The sequence below is a fragment of the Polyodon spathula genome, chromosome 7, assembly GCF_017654505.1.
Source record: "Polyodon spathula isolate WHYD16114869_AA chromosome 7, ASM1765450v1, whole genome shotgun sequence".
Lineage (NCBI taxonomy): Eukaryota > Metazoa > Chordata > Actinopteri > Acipenseriformes > Polyodontidae > Polyodon > Polyodon spathula.
The window spans coordinates 9,408,907-9,427,920 of record NC_054540.1 but is presented as its reverse complement, the minus strand read 5'-3'; the positions used below and the strand labels follow the sequence as shown (position 1 = coordinate 9,427,920).

The window sequence follows — 19,014 nt, the reverse complement described above, 5'->3', positions numbered from 1 at the left end:
TTTTAGAAAATGAGGGAAGTGTAACACAAAATGATGAATCTGCTCAATGGATTTAGGCTAACACAAGGCTGTACAAGGCTTCTGCATATTAAATCCCAAGAACAGTGAAGATTTGGCATAAATTACAGTCTGAAATGTTCCCTCAAATGTTAACCTTCAGATGCTCAACATATGAAAAGTCGATTATGACAGCCCATGATCAATTCTGACAGCTAATTGCAACATCTATTACTGGTTTGTCTTTGTGAACACGGGGGTCCCATTTTCTTTTGCACACCATGTTTTATTTAAATGTAATAGTTGAGGCATCATTGGAAATGTGCACATAAGGGACAGGAAAATAGGCTCTGGAGGCCTGTAGCACACTGACAACAATACAATTGCTTAAATATCTTAGCTGGTTTAACCCTCATAAGGTAACCCAGAGACCATTTGGACCCCAAAGTGCTTCATTATTAGTTATTATGTGGATCTAGTGTGACTTGCTTTTTGCTTCCTTTTTGGTAGTTGTGAGGCACCATCCTGTTACACTGTGCAAAGGATGATTCTAGTCCAGGTAGCCTGGTTGAATTTCCCAAATTGTTTTAGGTTTGGGGTCCATGTGGTTTATCAGCGGGCCTGACTTTCTCATGTGAATATCTCAGGCACTGTAAAAGCTGGCTTCCTGGCCACATTGGGCAACTTATCCATTTTGCATAGCATAAACAACACATTATACCAAATGATGGCTAGAAGTAAAGAAAATGCAAAATAAAGTGTTCATATACACATATTCATTTACTCCAGTTGCTATATGTTGTTTTATTGCTGGAGTCCGGGTTACCAGGAAAGTCGGTTGTCCGATGTGTCCTTATGAGGGTTAAATGGTTTCTTCAGCCCCAAGAACCTCATTTAATCTGATTTTTCCAAACAGTTTGAAGCGTTCATTTGAACAGAACTGATACAGATTGATTTTTTTCTTCTTTTTTTTTTTTTAGCCAATAAGCATTGTATGAATTAAATTAAATAGCTTTGTTGTGTTTGAATAAAGTAATAGGTGGGAAAAAAGTGTAAAGTTTAAAGTAGACCTAATTAGACTTTTTTATTGCGAACATGCACACAGCTATATTTTGTCAATTAAATATAAAATTGCATTTCATTGTAGACTTGTAATTATGTGTAGGTTTCAGCTGTTGATAACTTACATTTCTGAAATGACGTCCTAAGAAATTGAGTTATTTTCCTGTCCAGGTTTTACTGATATCAAAAACCCTGAACATGTTTGAACAATGACCTTTAAATATGTTAACAGTTACCCTGCCTGCACACATTCCAATAGCTATATGAACTATTCAGCTCTGCATAAATCAGAAGACTATATTGTAATCGTCTCATTTATAAAGATCACCTGGCGCACATTATATCATTCTGTACAAAATATAATTGCATTCTAATTACACTGTAGTTGAAATGACCTGTTGCACTCATTACTGTGAATGCAGCATTGATGGATAAAGCGAAAAGGGAGTTATATTTTAATGATCTAAAGGTAGCAAATCACTTCCACCATTTACACCATAAAGAAATAAACTGAATCTAAACTTTTTCCACCTTAAATGTATCATATTTAGTAGGTTTACTAAAGAGAATCAATGAATCATCATTCACAAGACTGGAGCTAAGACTGTGCAGGATGTGGCCCTGGGTGGTCCCCCTCTGTCTCTGTGTGATCGCCCTCAAAGAGGTGAAGGTATAAATAGGGAAGCTATTGATGGGGAAATAGACCCTATAGCCTGCTTTTGTAACTTTAACATTCTGTTCAGCGATTCAAAGTTTATATTACAATACAGTAAATCTGTCTGTTATGAAAGCCTTGGATATTTAATCTGAGTAAACATAATATGTACTGTATGTATAGGCATTATAGAATTTGAACAGTTGTTAGTTTCTCATGCATAGCTACATTTCACATTTCAAACTCACGAGGCAGTAAGCGAGGAGTCTCTTCAGTCAAAGGTAGGGTCAGTTGATGAGCTGTAGCTGGTCCTCTTGACCTCAGACTAGACATGCAACCTTTTTCATACAGTTTTGTCGCTTATGGTGACTCCAATTGCTGTCCCCATGTGGATATTGAGCCCATATTATTCCTAAGTGCTATATTTTCTAGATATTGGCCATTGCGTGGTGGCCATTGCAAGCATTGTTTTTTAGAGAGAGGGTAATATCAGATTTGGCTAGGCCTGAAATCTTAAAATGAAGGAGCATACATAGTTACATAATACATAGTTACTTGTAAAGTGGTGGTCCTGAGATGGGAAAAACATGTCTTTTTCCTGTCAAAACAATGTAAGGCCCCTGACGAAGCCTTAGCCAGAACTATCACTCTCATTGATGTGAGAAATTAGATATTGATTTTTCTTCACTATGCAATCTGTGAAGGAAAACTACTGAAGCAACTGTTCTGGAAAATAATGTCAGCCATAAAGAAAAAAAAAAAACATTACTGTACATTGAGAGCCTGACTGGATCTATATCTTGCAGCAAATGGAAGAATAGTGAAGTGCCTTAGCATTATTAAAAGTTTTCTCTTCTCTTTTCTAGGTTCATAGTACACTTGGTGTTGGTTGTGGTGGAAAGATTCCAATGCAGGTTTGAAACAAGGAAGAATCTTCCCTGAGACAAATTGTATCTTCTTTGACTAATTAATTAGATATTCAATACTGTATGTAAGGCAACAGCAGATTAGCATTAGAATATTATTTAAGGAAATTACAAAACAGCTGTGGCCCAGTGTGATGGGGTACTCCCTGCCCCTGTGTTTATTTGTGTTATTTTTGGTATTATTAGTTAAATGTAATGTTTTGTGTTTGTTTTAAAAATGATATTTTGTTATTGTTTTACAGCATGGAAGGGGTTCAAATTCCCCATCCAGCTAATCTCATGAAAATGCTTGGCGGCAGCTAATAATTTATTGTCTAATTGGCTGTCGACCACACATGTCAGAAAGCACAGGGGTAGGTGGGGCAGACTTCACACAGACACACTCGGAGGAGGTACTTCATTTACAGTAGCTCAGCTGTAAAAAGCACACAAAGAAATCTGGTGCCCTTAATTGTTTAATTCAACGTGAGGTGGTTCAGCATCATTGTAAGCAGTAAGGAAGTCTCGACAGTCAGGCGATCAATACAATGTACTGGAGAAAGTGACAGTCTTTCTAGAGGAGTAACACAACACAGCAGCAGACAGGCACAGCAGGAAAGTTGCTCACATACATCACTGAACTCTGGACTAGACAGCGGAATATAAAATATTTAAAAACAGAGTGTTTAGAAGAGTAGGCAGCTGTTACTTCCCCCCAGAATAAGCAAAGCCGTCATACCGAGTTTGAGGTTTTGTTTTAATTCCTGTACTCAATGCTCTATATTTTAACCAGGCATTTTGTATTGTATGTTATTTAGTTTATTAACTGTTAGCTTAGAAATGTTAAATACTACTGTCCTTTAAATCCCCAAATATAACATTTTATATATTTTTACAAACTGAAATTAACTGAAGTAACTCACGTGTATTGTTAGATGTTTGATTTTCATTATCTTGTAAAATGAATTGAACAGAAAGACAAAGGCTGGATGCTAACCCCAAACCATACTGTTTAAAGACAAATGTCTAACCATTCAACTAAAGAGCAAGCTCTGTAGCCGAGAGGTAAGTACATGTCATATACTAATGTCAGTATTATCAACTCATGAACTACTAGAAGTAGATCCATTACATTATCCCTGTGCTTAATCAAAGCTTGTCCATGTAGACTCTAGGGGTTTCAATGACAGGCTTGCTATAGCTATACAAAGAACAAAGTAATTCAATTACTTGTTCAATCACAGGGTCAAGATTCTTTCCCATATGGCACCACTGTGAATCACCACCTCAGCACACTAAATTGAATGGAAAGGCAAGGGCTAGATTTGAATCACTAACCTTCTAACCATTCAAATAATACACAAGCTCTGGAGTTGAGAGGTAAGTATGTGTCTTATGCTGATATCAGTATTATTAACTCATCAGCCACTGGGAAGAGATTTACAACACAAAAAAACTTCAGATAAAACCAAATTATCAAACTACTGTGTATAATCAAAATACATGGACTGCACGAGGTACCTGTGTGATACAATGTTACATACATTTTAAAGACTATGGTTTTTTTATCATAGTATTTGCAGATTATTCAGCAATTAGACACAACTGTCATCTGACAGGCCAATTATTTCAGATTGCACAATGAAAGGGTTAATAAAGCTCTGAATCTCATTGAAGATACCTAACATGTACAGTAAGTACTGTATCTCAAAAAGTGCTAGTTTTCAGAAATGCTGGCATCGTTGCAACATTATTCATTGATGATAAAGTGACTCTTAAAAAAAAAAGTAGACAATCAGTTCAGAACTTTGTGAAAGCCACTTAGTTAAAAGTAGCTAGTCATGTGAAAACAGCATTTCGATTTCATTTTTTCCAAGCCATTTTGTAAAGTCTCCTTGGCTGTTAATGTGTTTTATCGTTCATGTATTGCACAAGGGCATTTTATGAAGACATTTTATTAACTGCTGCCCTGAGGGCTGTTTACCTGACAACAGCAGAGTTTATAAGAATTAGAGGTTTTAATTGATTTGATTTAATTGTCTTACTGACCAAAGCAAATGAAAATGAAGGATGAGTCATGCGATCACAAGCTTGCAAGCTCAAATCCTGGAAAATTGGCAAGGGTTGGTTCGTCTCATCGCACCACATCGATCCCTATAGGTCATGCACCAGGTCAGAAGGAGACCAGCCAAAAGAAATGGTAAATACCTGCTTAGGAACTTGATTCATGGCTATAAAATGTAAATGAAATCAGAATGTGTGCAGCAGTACTTAGAAATCAAAATATAGAGCCAAACAGCTGGAAGTTTCTTCAGTGTTAACCCAAACCTAGATCTGCTAATCTGTCGGTAAGTGTTGCTCTGTTTGAGCACTGATTTGCACCACTTAACATGTTGTGCATATAATAAGGACTTGTGGGTTGTCAGTACATCGGAGACCCACATTACAGGGACCAGCAACCTAGATTTGTTCTGAAGATTGTCAAGAAAAATACATTTAAAAAATCTGCTTATAAAAGTCGTCAATATAAAAAGTAGCCCAAGCTTGTAAACCATGAGACCAGTTTGTGATATGCTTGTAAGATAAAGAAAACAAGGTACAACTGGAATGTTTGTTTAAATGTCAGGTCATTATTTTTTTAAATGTAGAAAATACTATACCGGACTGTTGGACTCCATCAACAGGATTTAATTTGCAGCTGAAGCTACACAGCCTTCAGCTGCTGGAAAGAACAGTAGTGAAGTGGAATTTCAGTATATAAGCCTGGAGGATAAGTAACTTATCCACATATTGTCATTATATGACTCCGCTTTGCTGAGCCGAAGGATGTGAATCACTGTTTCTCAAACATGTCTTCTGAGCATTATGAAATACAAATTATGTTGATATGTGTTTTCTGTTGCAGCCTGTTGACACAGCTGAAAAACCTTCAAGAGTTTACTGTAAACCTGATACATGCAACATGAATACATCTCCATGAGAAAAAAAAAGGGTTTTTGTGTGACATACTGCACCACAAATACATTCTGTTACTTAGCATACTGTGTATCATTAAAAACAAGCAAGACCATTTACAAAACAATGATATTAATAAAATGCAGCGAGAATGAAGAAGGCACTTCTCAATATCCAGCTCATCTGTTGGAAGATTACCCACTCCGTATTGCCTTGTACAAAGTAATACAGCTTTGGCCAAAAGATTTGCATCACCCAGAATTTTAGGATTGGGACATAATTTAACTTTTTGTTTTAATACCTAGTCCCAACTCCCAAATTGAGTTCTGAATGCACCGAAGGCCCAGGAATAACCCTAAAAAAATTAGCAAATGCATGAAATGGAGATGCAGAAATGCAACCAATCAAAACAACTGTTAATTTTCAAAAAAACGCTGGATCTGGTTTAGGGTGCTACGTGTGCTGGAAGAAAGGAAGTGTAATGCCAGATCTGTTCATGCCAACACTTTATTTTCATTGGATTCTGCTACTTGCAATAAATGACGTCATACCTAATGCTCTGGATCCATTCACTGGAAGATGCTGGTCAGCAGGCATTCTGGCTTGATGGCACCTATTGAAGTGTGTGACATAAAGCTCTAAAGCAAGACATAATTACATGTCTAGAGTGAAGGACAAGGGGCAGTAGTAATGCTGCTTCTATTTTGCTTCTGCTACTTTAAACCCTTTGTGTTAAGAATCAAGGACGTTCTCTATAGGTTTGGCGCTTATTATTAAATATGCATTTATTATGTTCTGATTGACACAAACTAGAAAGGGCGGTTTGTCTAATAAAAAATTAAAATCTTGAAGACAGAAATGCATTTAACATTAGTTTAATTTCACTTATAAAATAATGTACTGTAGTCAAAGCATAGCAAAAAGTAATAAAGCATGGTAAAGCCCACAGAGTTAAAGTAAAGCATATTAAAACATGGCAAAAGATGGTAAGCTATGTTACATGCTTAGTATAGCCATGGAAAAAGCATTGCAAAATTACAATAGTAAACTTATAAGAGTTATTAGAGTGGTGCAACTGGTAGAAAAGGCAAACGTTTGTATCTGTGCACAATATATTGACTACGTGTGCAGTGTGGGCATGAACTAGATGAGTTTCTTGATTGACGTTTAGGCATGTTTCAGATTTGAAAATATTGCATATTGAGCAGAATAACAAATGCCTATATAATTTGATAATCAGGGTTAAGTGTATTTGCAAAATGTGACTGAACTGAAAAGCCGCCTCTGGTATTCAAGATCAAGAATAATATGAATCATTGAATCATGGACAGACACAGGTGGCAGTAGGAAAATCATGTTCCTACATGCTGATTACGTGTTACATGTTCATGTTGCAGAAAGACAAGATCTGCTTTTTTTTCATAAAGATCTTAGCTCCATTCGCATTGAGTTACTCAGGAGTAATTTTTTATTTTGGACATATGGTGCAGCATAATGAGAAAATCTGGTGCTAGTGGCAGACAAAATCTTTGTTTCTGCAGATGAATAATTGAGTTGCATGCTGTTGAATCTTCAGTCTTTGTGTTTCCATGACCACTCACATTTAAAGTCAATATAATTGGGCAACAGGAGTGTTTATGGTACAAATGGGAAAATGAATGGGTTTTATTAGAATGAACATCAGAGTAGACACAGCAAAACATTACATGAGCAATAGTCACAGCAGTTAAAATGTCAAAGCAGTAGATCAAAAAAAGGGTTTCAAATATACAATATGAACACACACATCGTCTACCACAAGGGAACTAGTGCATTCAATTACTTGAGTTCAATTTGCCTCAGTAGCCTTGTTTAAAAAAAAAAAAAAGCTAATATATAAACACACACACATACTTAAATAAACTCTTCTATAGTTTTAAAGACGTGATCATCACTGTGGTCATCCGTGGTCATGTCAAAGAATATAGAAGAATACAGAAGAAGAACCAGTCGCGACTCTACAAATATCAACAATTAAGTGACATATGCATGGATGGTTACTTTACAATAGAATGACTTACTTTTTAACTTTGTGGAGATATTCTTTTGTGTACAAAGTGCATTATATTGGTCAGCACCATTTTTTATTAAAAAAAGCTTCGATGTGCACATATGCATTCATGATTAGATATCTACACACACACATGTGTGTGTGTGTGTGTGTGTGTGTGTGTGTGTGTGTGTGTGTGTGTGTGTGTGTGTGTGTGTGTGTGTGCCTCATACCTCAGATTATGAGTTCAAATTTAATCCCAACCTATTTTTAATGTCGCTGTTCATGAATCATTAACGTTATCTCTGGGGTTTATGTTGAATGGTGTAGTATGCACCATTAATTATTGTTTACTTTCTATGAAATCCAAATAATACCTTAGTACTTATATTACATGTAATACTGTTGAACTTCCTGTAAAGCTTAACCAATATTCCTAACAATGTATTAAAATTTGCAAATTGTACATATAGATCTGGCCACACATCACAAAACGTTGTTACTTTACAGAATGGTTTGTTCAATAGCACTGTAGATTACAGTGCTTGAATAATCATGTAATTACATTGTAACTACAGGGTTATCAACCGCAATTCTGCTCTCATACAGTAAGTACTGTATAATTACATGAGCATGTTTATCTATCCATGTAAGCTAAAGTGCTGCCATTTCATTTATCTTATGGGCAAGGGCAACTATATATATATATATATATATATATATATATATATATATATATATATATATATAGAGAGAGAGAGAGAGAGAGAGAGAGAGAGAGAGAGAGAGAGAGAGAGACACACACACACACACACACACACACACACACACTGACTGATAAAGATATACAATGACACCACAGAATAAAAGCCAACAGAGCCTGTCAATAGTAAGTATCTTTCTTAGGTGTGAAGACTGGAAGACTGAGGCCACTCAAAGATTACTGGTCTGAATGAACGCAAACAACTGGCAATGTGAATGAAAAGGTTTATTTCACAGTTGCACAATAACAAGCCATTAAGTAACATATTAGAAATCCAGAAATTATGTTAGTGCTACCAAACAACCAAATATAGAAGACTTTTTTTTTTCTGGAAATGTAAAACACAAGTTTCTTGCCCTTTCACAATAACATGATAATTTAGCATTGAAATGAATAAAAGTAAAGTTAATGATAACACTGATTACAGTCATGCCAGTCTATTTACGTTTTACAGCATTAATGTTTAAAACCCATTTGCTGTCCTTAATGCACACAATAATCTGTTGAACTTTTACAAATATTTAGGGGTTTCTCAGACAGTCCATGTTCTGTTTGGTATAATACACATTTGTATTTGGTATAAAGTTGTTTCTGGAAAGGAAAATGTAGTTCTTGCAGAGCTCTCTGTACAAATACCTTTACAGAGCTAACAGTTTCTAAAGGCACATGGGATCCACTAAGCAGCAGACATGGCCATTCTAAAAAGAGAGAGAGAGAGAGAGAGAGAGAGAGAGAGAGAGAGAGAGAGAGAGAGAGAGAGAGAGAGAGAGAGAGAGATGACCTTTATTAGTACTAAAGAGCTGAGGTCTTCAAGGGTCTACCCGGATCCGAGGACCCGAGACCTGACCAGTAGCGAACGGGTTTTCGGGTGCACAAACACATTATATTATTTAATTGTACAGTCCTCTGAGTAAGTTCACGATGGAATAAACACTGTCTGTAGTTCAGCCAGATTTCCAGGTTGACTGGAAATAAACACGGCTTTAATCCTGTATCTAGTCAGTGCATATACTAAGCTGGGGAAAAAAAAAGCGTTCCACTGTTTTTTCGGGCCGAGTCAGATCCGGGTATAATAACAAGAATTTTTGATAGGGTTGGGTCGGGTCAGGTTGATTAATTTGGACCCGTGAAGATCTGTACTACGCAGCAAATCTATAGCTAGGTAGATATAAATATCACTGATATAACTACAGTGTATTCCTTATGTCTTGATGGAAACAATAACATGTATATAAAGAAAGCACATGGATGCGTCGTTTTAGAGATATCGATCCATCTATATTTATAGCTGTACTATGATTGATGTCCCATAATGAATACAAACTACCTTTGCTTATTGTACAAATCTGTGAGTAATTACATGAAAGTTCAGCATCAGATGACCTCAGTCGATGACTAGGAATATAAGGAACTAGCAGGCTTAAGTATTGCAGAACTTCATTGAATGCCAATGTAGCTGGATGAGGTCAGGAGTAATGTGCTTAGCAGCTTAGCATGTGGTACATAAACGCATTGCCTGACAATTTCAGAACAAAACAGTGCATTTGTGTGCATCGAAAGTCTTGCATGAATTACTCTGTGGTTTGCTTGTCCTGTAAATACCATTAATATTCATCATTCTTGAAAGACACAATAGAACACAGTCGTAGCTCAGCAAACTATTCACTGCTCAAAGCCAAGGCCCAGATGTGAAATGAAATAAGGAAACATCTGGAAGCAACTGAATAAAAAACGTATCTGGGAAATGGCCTATACAGTATCAGGGCTGTCCAACAAATGGCACTTGAGCCTCATTAAACTCCACAATATGGCTCTTTTGATTTAGAGTTTAAGGCTGGACAATTTGTTGTTTTTGGTTGAAGAAAGTCAGTCTTTTTTTTGCTGTTTGTGTTTCTTCCCTGGTTATCAATTTTAGTCAAAAAGGTATGACTGCACTGGCCTATATCTTTAAAGGAACTATACATTCTGTTTTGTCACAGCTGCCCCAAAAATATATAGGAAGTTGAATACAGGCTTTCCCCTTACCTTGCACTGACAGAGGGTGCACTCTGTGCCATGTTTGATCCACGAGGACCCCGTGAAGCGAACCATGTTGTGCTCATCGGTGCAAGTCTTGGTGATGTCATTGCGCACTGTGTCTGCCTGACAGGGGTCACTGACACACCGCGGGCAGCACTCTCCTTCGGGGATCACAGTGAACTCACATTCAATTTTAGGGCAAGATAGGGGCCAGCAATCTACTTCTCCTTGCTGGAAAGCAAACAACAGATTTAATCAGAGAATAGCCAATAGCACTGTCTTTTTAAACTCGACGTATGAATGGGTGTACTCCCATCTCAATTTTAGCTTTATTACTTGCTTAATTTACATTGCTGTTTTCTAGACCCCTGAATTATTTTCATATTATTTCTTTGCTCCATGTTAATCTCAACACACACACACACAAACACACACACATTCTGATGTGATTGCCTTACTGGATTTCACTTCTGAAGGTAAGGGCCATATATTTTGGAACACTTTTATAGCTCTTCACTAGGCTTTTGAGTTAGTTGACCATGACCTACTTTTGCTAACATTTTCATCTCTTGCTGTTAATGCGCCTGTCTCAGTGTGGTTTAGGCTGCGTGTTACAGATACAGGGAACAGCTTTTCTAAATAAGAAATGCACCATTACAAATCCAAATCAGGATTTAACTTGAACATATATTTGTGTTAATAATCTTCAGGTTATATATTTACAATACTAATTTGGTTGTACAGTAATTGGTAATCCGCCTTAACCCAGTATCCACCATGATCAAGCTCTTCAGCAATGTTAGTTTATTATTGAACAGAGATTAGTTCAGCGATTGTAGACCCTACCAAAGTTTTCGTACACTGTGTTGTATGCGCTCCCATTGCTGGCAGTGTCAGGTGAGCGGATTAGTGTGTTGATATGTAAATAAATCCTGTTTGCCTGCGGGGTGTATCAACTTCAACCAACGTCTCAAACTCCTGCCTGTCACTCAGCAGAGAATGCATGCACCCACAAGGCAGATGGCTACTGTGTCACAATCATTAATACCCTATATCTTTCTGAACAAGGGATTTAGGGGAGCGCCCTAATAAAATCTGAATCTCAATATAAACAATTCTTGTTTGAATATAGTAATTGTTACAGCTGTGTATAATGGTATTTAAAACAGGATTCATTCATCCGCCTTTTTACAAATCTGCCCTTACTCTGGTCCCACCGCAGTTGGATATGCGATGGATTATAAGAACTTTTAATTAACAGTGTCTGAGAAAGAAGAAATTATCATAAAAGTCAGTGTCATTTGTATCCCTCGAAAGTCTTACATAGACCACCAATTAATCATGTCTGTGTTATGCAGGAGTTGACAAACTTATTCAGGTCAAATACATTAAACTCATTTGGATAACCATCTGGAGTATGACAAACATGTTGATTACTTTTCAAACAATACTGCTATTAGGCCAAGTCTTCAGTCAATCAGACTGAAGAACACATTTGAGTGTTGCATTGTATCAGTTAATTACTTCATTGTCTTTTGGACTTTACATACGTCATTATAAAGCTTTCAAATCTCATTAACCTTCAGAAAGTGAATGTTACTTACAAACATTTCATGAGAGTTGCCCTAAATTCTATCATATCTAGATGTTGAAACGGTGAAATTAATTTACTTTGAACAGTTCACAGTATTTTCTGTAGTATAACATTAAATAGTGAGCATAGTTCTGAATGAAATCATTATTTTATGCCACCAGTATCATTGTGCAATGTCCAACAAGAAATGTAAAAAATAAAATAATCCTATCTAACAAAGTTTGGTTTGCTCTTTTGTTTTCACCCAATCTTTATAAAGTTTGTTTTGGATGACATTTATCTCTGTGACTTTGTTGTCATAACTTTGGTATTTTCACAGTCCTAATGGAACAATTGTCTTTTGAGGAAGACGTGTATAGGTTTTGTTAGTGAAATGTTGCTTCCCCCAGTTCTGATATGATGTAATTAGAAATGAGGTTGAATAAGTGGGTTATCATAAACTAATATAGTATTCAAAATGAAGACGTGATAATGCATCAATGCATTGATAATACCGTAATGCTCACAATATAAAAGTACACCCTTTCACACATTTTAGAAGCATCTCTGTTCTGTATCCAGGATACACGTTATGTACAAGATGTGAGGTATACTTGAGTTCACATGTCAAGCCTTTTTTTATATTACAGAAAAAAAAGACATTTATAACAAGTGTACAGTTTAAGTTTAATATGATTAGAGCTTCTGATTTTTAGTTTTAACCGATAAAAACCCATGAAACACCTGACACAAAAAGCCAATAAACACTGGAAATGTTTACTCAATTAAGGCTGACTTCACCCCTTTCCCATTTAAAAAAACAAAAATCTACTACAAAAAAACATTAACAAACTATTTTTCCCAGTGCAGTTGGGCAATGTCCCTCCTTTCTGACTTGTATCTATCATTGATTCATTCTGAATACTTTAAACCCGCCCCAACTACTGAGTGGCAGCAAATTCCTACATTTCCATTAGAGACTGCGCTTGCAAGATTTATAATGAGATTACAATGAGAAGGCTTGTTCACAGGAGTTAAAGCTATATTCAGTTAGATAGGCAAAATTTGAAACAGAATTGCAAATTTTGGTGAAATGTAAAAAAAAAATGCCTAGACACACAAAACCCCCAGAAGAATGTATCCATTTCCATAAGGACTTTGTGGTGGAAGACAACAAAGGAAAGACGGTACTACTTAAGTGTGCAAGTTCTGTCAAGTTACTATATTGTGACAGAAAAAAACACCCAAGATTTTGGAAAGTAACCAAAAACAATAATTTCATACAGTATATAAAAAGTGAAAGCCCCGGAAAAAAAGATTAACATAAAACTTGAATGTAGCTAAAAATAAGCAGTGAAAAATTAAATGAATAAAAAAAAAAAAAAAAAAAAAAAAAGAAGCCCCAGTTATGATACATTGTTAACATATTGGGTATATGTTATGGGCAAACCCCGAAACTGGGCAATTCGCAGATTGCCCGAGCAATGTCCGAAATAAATCACAAAGATCTTTCCTGACGTGTTTTACCCGGGGAGATCTAGTGGTGCCCACGATGCCTGGTCTAAGTCTGAAATGATTCTCAAAGATCTTTCATTTTATGTTTTCAGGAGACAGAGACAGAGCTCACCTCATTCATAAAAACTACACAGGGACTCCGATTTCAGAAAACAGGCATATATTTAAAAATGTATTTAAAAATTATAAAATATTTAATGAGCTATATACGACTAATTTATTTTAAACAAATTATTAAAATCTAGGTATGTATTACATACGCTCTCAGTCACTCTGCTGAGTACGCTGTCCAACTCTTTCGATCGCTTGTAATAAACACTGTCACACGTGAATCATCATTCAAGTTCCACGCAGTAACTGCATCCATCTCTCTGATTGGACAGTTCAATACAACTCATTATTATTGGTTGTCATTACGTAATTAATAATACTGTCCTTTTTATACGCAATGGGATTTCTCATGTTCATTTTTGTTCTGATGTTCCTTGTTCCGAAGGTCAGCCTGTCACTCAGAACAGAGGGAGAGAGCAGTGGACTGATTGTGGTTTACCCAGGCAGTTATTTTAATTTTTATTTCGAGCTTTGCTCGTAACATATACACAGTTTAAAGTAGGATTGATTGTGCTAAGTATTATTGTTTGTGTTGCCCCTGTGCACATTATTAAGGGGTGCACCTTACACAAGAGATGTTACATGAAATGGTTCAGCCATGTGTATAATGCATGTGCGCACTATCAATGAGGTGTGCATTATACTCTAAAAATGACTGTACTGTGCTTTGTTTTCATCAAAAATATAATTCATAGTACATTAACAAAGAATATTACAATACGCTACTGCATAATTTCTTTGTGTATAATAATAATAATAATAATAATAATAATAATAATAATAATAATAATAATAATAATAATAATTTCTCTACAGTACATCTCTTCCTACCTGCATCACCCCCTTCCCCCACCCAACTGTGTCTCACGTAAACAACTTTGTGCTATCCAATTTGATATTCCCAATGCTTGTTTTATTTATTTACATTCACCTTGGAAAAAAACAAGTGATCTAAATGAATGTGAATACACTCCAATCTCATCTGTTTAATAGCAATGAGAGGCACTAGAGAGGCTCCTAGTCATCCCTCTCATCAGCTTTCCCCAGAATAATGTAGCTTGCTCTTAGAAAACCTTCAGTAAGGATAATAGTTCCTTCTCAAGTACTTTCTCAAGTGTAGATTCCATTATTTGCAGCATCTGGCAGTTTTAGAATCGTCTAATGTATAAGACTGCATTCCTTTGAGAAATGAATTGCGTATGTTGTTTTCCACAAACAATATTATCTCAGACTGTTTTAGCCTCTCCCCATTTATAACCACTACTGTAATGCCTTTTTAAAACCTTTTACTGATTTTTTTTCTAAAGGATTTTCTTTTATTTCCCATGGAGCAATCTCATTAAAAATCAAACAGATCAAATGCAGAGCAAGCAGATTTAGGGCACAATCCACACTTTATGTACCAAGCTGTATAAAACTGGTATACTTAAGTAACCCAACTATATACCGTTCTGTTTCAGTTATGCAATAAAGATTGCAATAAAGATTTCAGAGGAGCATTGATGTCACAGACAGCATTAAAATGATGTACAAAAACGGACCTCATATCATCAACTGTAGGAATCTGATCCAGATCAACCTGAAGAAGGCCAGCTAGGAATGTCTGAATATGAACACTCTTAAAGGAGCTGTATCTTATAGTCCTTGGAGGCAGTTTTACTCTAGATGCATTCCTAATAATAAAAGCAATACAATGATCACTCAGCAAATTTGCAATTACCCTTTCGAAGACATAGCAAGAGAGATTTTTGACTAAAAAAAAGATCAAATGTGGTAGCTGACTAATTATTCCTAGTATGACGAGTGAATCCATTTATTAACGGAGTTAAATTATATTGCCTAATGAGATCTCTTAATTTGTTCCTGATATAAGAATTCCAATCTATATTTATATCTCCCATTATAATTACTTCCTGAGTTGGAATTACTGCATCTAAAAATGTGTAAAATTCATCCAGTGCAGTAATAGATGCATTGAGGAAACTTTATTACAAAGTATGGTAATTTATTTGTCATTAGATTCTACTATTTCTCATCACAAAACAAATACAAATATGTAGTCTTGCAAAACATGTTTTTATGGTCAGCTAGCTAAGGAAGACTCCAGGACGGGATATTGAGTTGATGCTTGCAAAAAAAATAGCCATGGCAATCAATAATTGATTAATCAATGAATCGCTGTAAATCCACATTTCTAATGCCCCTCGACTAATGTGGTTGTGTGTGTCTTACCAAGCATTGACACTGTTGACAGTTCAGCACCCAAGTGTCTCCATTGCTATATGACATCTGTCCACTTTGATGAAGACACTGACTGCTCAGCCGCGGGTCGCACTCAGGGCAACAGAACAGGTCAACGGTTGGATTCTCACAGTCACACACCATCCTCCGGCACATCACCAACCCACTCTGAAACAAACAGAGACCAGGACTGAAACTCAGTACAGTATCCTGCGCAACGACAGCAGAGCATGAAAGGGTGTCCAAGTGAATTTTTAATTTCCAGCCATGCATCTGCTGACAAAAGAAGCTAGGGGTAAACAAATCACTGTCATTATCTCAGGGGACCACTGATACAATACACCACGACTGTGTCACTGCAAGTGCCGGCCCCATAAATCACCGTGGCATATCTATTAGTACTGCAATCTGCACATGGTTTTGGGCTGTTCTTCCTCCCAGGAATAACTCCTCTACCGACATTACATCCCGGAACACATTCTCACAATGGAACAATAGCTCTTCAGAATCAGCGTTGTGTTGCAATTGAGAATGTGGGTCTGTCAGGCCCTTTAAACTGGGATATTTAGCTTAAATTAAGTATATTTCAACACAACTTAATGTCAGCAACATGACCTACATGTAAAATTACATACAAGAAGTTCCTATGCATGTTGATCCAATTCATGCATGCGGCTACAAATAAATACAACCTTCAATAGCTCAGTTATTAGGGTGTGACAAATTAAGTCCTCAAAATGAATCAGCATTTACAGAATATTTCTTATATTAGAATTGTAGTAATTCAAAATGGGTTCTTTCCTACTTTCACTTGAAAATGAGACCTTTGAGGTCTTGAAAGCTTGTGAATAATTATTATTTAGTTAGTCCAATAAAAGGTGTCGCATCTCCTTCTCTTTCTCTATCATATCTAGACTATTATGGCTACCATTTCATCTATCAACTTCTAATGATTCTAACTTGTATTTATAATATGTACTTTACTGAAAGATAATATTTATAACTGTATCACCCTTCCAACACAACCCAAAGACATGTGTGTTATTTAATTTGACTATAAAAGCAATACTTTACTATACAAATATACTACTTGAGTTATAGATTTCTCATCTAGACTTGCCTACATTGAGGGTAAACAAAAAAAACGGATTAGCTTTCTGCCTGGTATATGTGTCGACTATCCGTGGAAATGGACAGACAGTTCACAGTGATCAAATTACTAATACTCTTTGTAAACTTAAATTAATGCTTCTGAGAAAGGTTCCATTTCATAATGAAAAAAAAAGATTCCATACTACAAACAATACAAGGATGACAGCATAGAAAATTTAAAATTGCTTTGCCTAGTTCCACTTTTTCCATTCTGAAAGAGAACATTCAAAAATTGGTTCCCTCAACATTAAACCCTCTGTCATAAGGTATGTAGAAATGCCGAAAATTAAATGGTCATGCTTTATTTTTAAGGAGCACTTTTTTTTTGTCAGTGTACAAAGTAGTTTACAAACATGTTAAGATATCTTTTTCACTTTGTATAAATAGTTAGTTAATATGCTAGCCTGTTAATATGCTAGAGTCCATCCTTGCTAGATAATGTTTAACATTTAAAAACTACTAAAATAACTTCAAGTGTCTTTAAACAAATGCAACCCCCTGTTTTAATGATATAATCGACTTGATAATTCACTTACTACATTTTCAAACTCAATTATGTAGATCACTTGTCTTTGTCAATGTCTATTGTGTCTATTTTAAGTTCACACACAAACTATTTTTAAAAAAGTTCTTGTAAAAATCATTCAGTCAAGACTGTGTTTAAGGAAGTTCTTACCAAAAGTCCCTGGCACAGTCTTGGCAATGAGCTGCGACAAAAAGTCTGACTTCAAAGCTGTCTAAAACATTTACAATATTTACTGTTTTAACACTCACCTGACATGAACAGACAGTGCACCTGTCATTCTCCAATACCCAGATCTGTCGATTATGCTTTATTTTGCTTTCATGGATACAGTCCCCAGTACAGTTTTTTCCATGAGGGCACCTGCAGTCATATCCGCCATCCAAGTTGAAGCAAACAGTGTCATTGGCACAACTGTGCCTCCCAGTCGTGCATTCATCAATGTCTGTAGAAAGAAAAAGTACTAAATAAAACTTTAACAGCACATTTAATTAATAAAATACTCTCCCTAGTTGGTATAAATTATTCTCTTCATAAAAACCTAAAGCACTAAAATAAATATCTGTCTTCACCAGTTAACCTTGTTAGCCCTTTACAGGATTTCAGGTAAATGGCTTTTTTAGAGAACCACTTCATTCAGAATGCTGAATCATGTAATTTAACCAATTTTTCTCCCCAGTTGTACACAGAAACTAAAGTAGCAGATGTTTCTCAGCTTCTAAAGCAAGGAGGTGAAAGTTGAGCTTGACTGGTCTCCGTCTTGCCTCGCCTGGCGCCTGACCAGCAGGGGTCGCTGTGTCGCGATAAAGTTAACCAACCCCAGGAGATTTTTCACTCCCCATTCTGCATGAGTTTAAAGGCCAATGCAGAACCCCCTACAGGATCCTAGATTGGAACACGACACTGCCTTTACTAGGTCTACCCCTGTTGATTAACCTAAACATTTTGACACAAGGGTGAAAATTAATAAGGATAAGATAAGGAAAAGAAACTAAATAATATAAAATATAAACTTTTTAATCTCTGGCAAAACATGGTAAAACCTGAAATAAAGTTAGAGGAGAGAGAAACTCGATATATATATATATAAATATATATATATATATATATATATATATATATATATATATATATATATATATATATATATATATATATATATATATATTTGTTTTAGCAAACTGGGAACATGAGGTGCCATTGTTATAGCATAATGAAGCGACTAATGTAATAATGGATACAGTAGCAAGATTGAAAGTAGCAATTTGTTCCATAATAGATCGATGAAAGTAAACGTTTATTTCATTGTTGAGATTTGACTGCTTGTGATACTGAAGATTATAGTACTGTGACAAACATGTACTGTTCTGTTTTTTTGTTTTTTTTTAAACATTTTATACAAAACAATATATTTTGTAAAACAAATTATTTTAAAAGCATTTTTATTATTATTATTAGTTTTACAGCACATTTTCTAAAACTCAAATCACCGAAAATACAAAATATACGTAGTT

The 19,014-nt window shown here is 35.7% G+C and overlaps 1 protein-coding gene across 3 annotated transcripts in view; it reads right to left on the bottom strand.

Moving 5' to 3' along the window:
* LOC121318121 (protein NEL-like) overlaps positions 1-19,014 on the bottom strand; it is a 90,109-nt gene that overhangs the window by 3,655 nt on the left and 67,440 nt on the right. For 2 of the 3 annotated variants that reach the window (XM_041254435.1, XM_041254438.1), the window contains 4 exons: positions 17,752-17,945; positions 15,817-15,993; positions 10,392-10,616; positions 8,469-9,064 (listed from right to left, as the gene is read on the bottom strand). In XM_041254435.1, the coding sequence (XP_041110369.1) occupies positions 9,023-9,064; positions 10,392-10,616; positions 15,817-15,993; positions 17,752-17,945 (638 nt within the window). In that variant the 3' untranslated portion in view covers positions 8,469-9,022. Of the gene's footprint in view, positions 1-8,468; positions 9,065-10,391; positions 10,617-15,816; positions 15,994-17,751; positions 17,946-19,014 lie in introns of those variants that run through there. The other variant, XM_041254437.1, reaches the window with a different exon arrangement.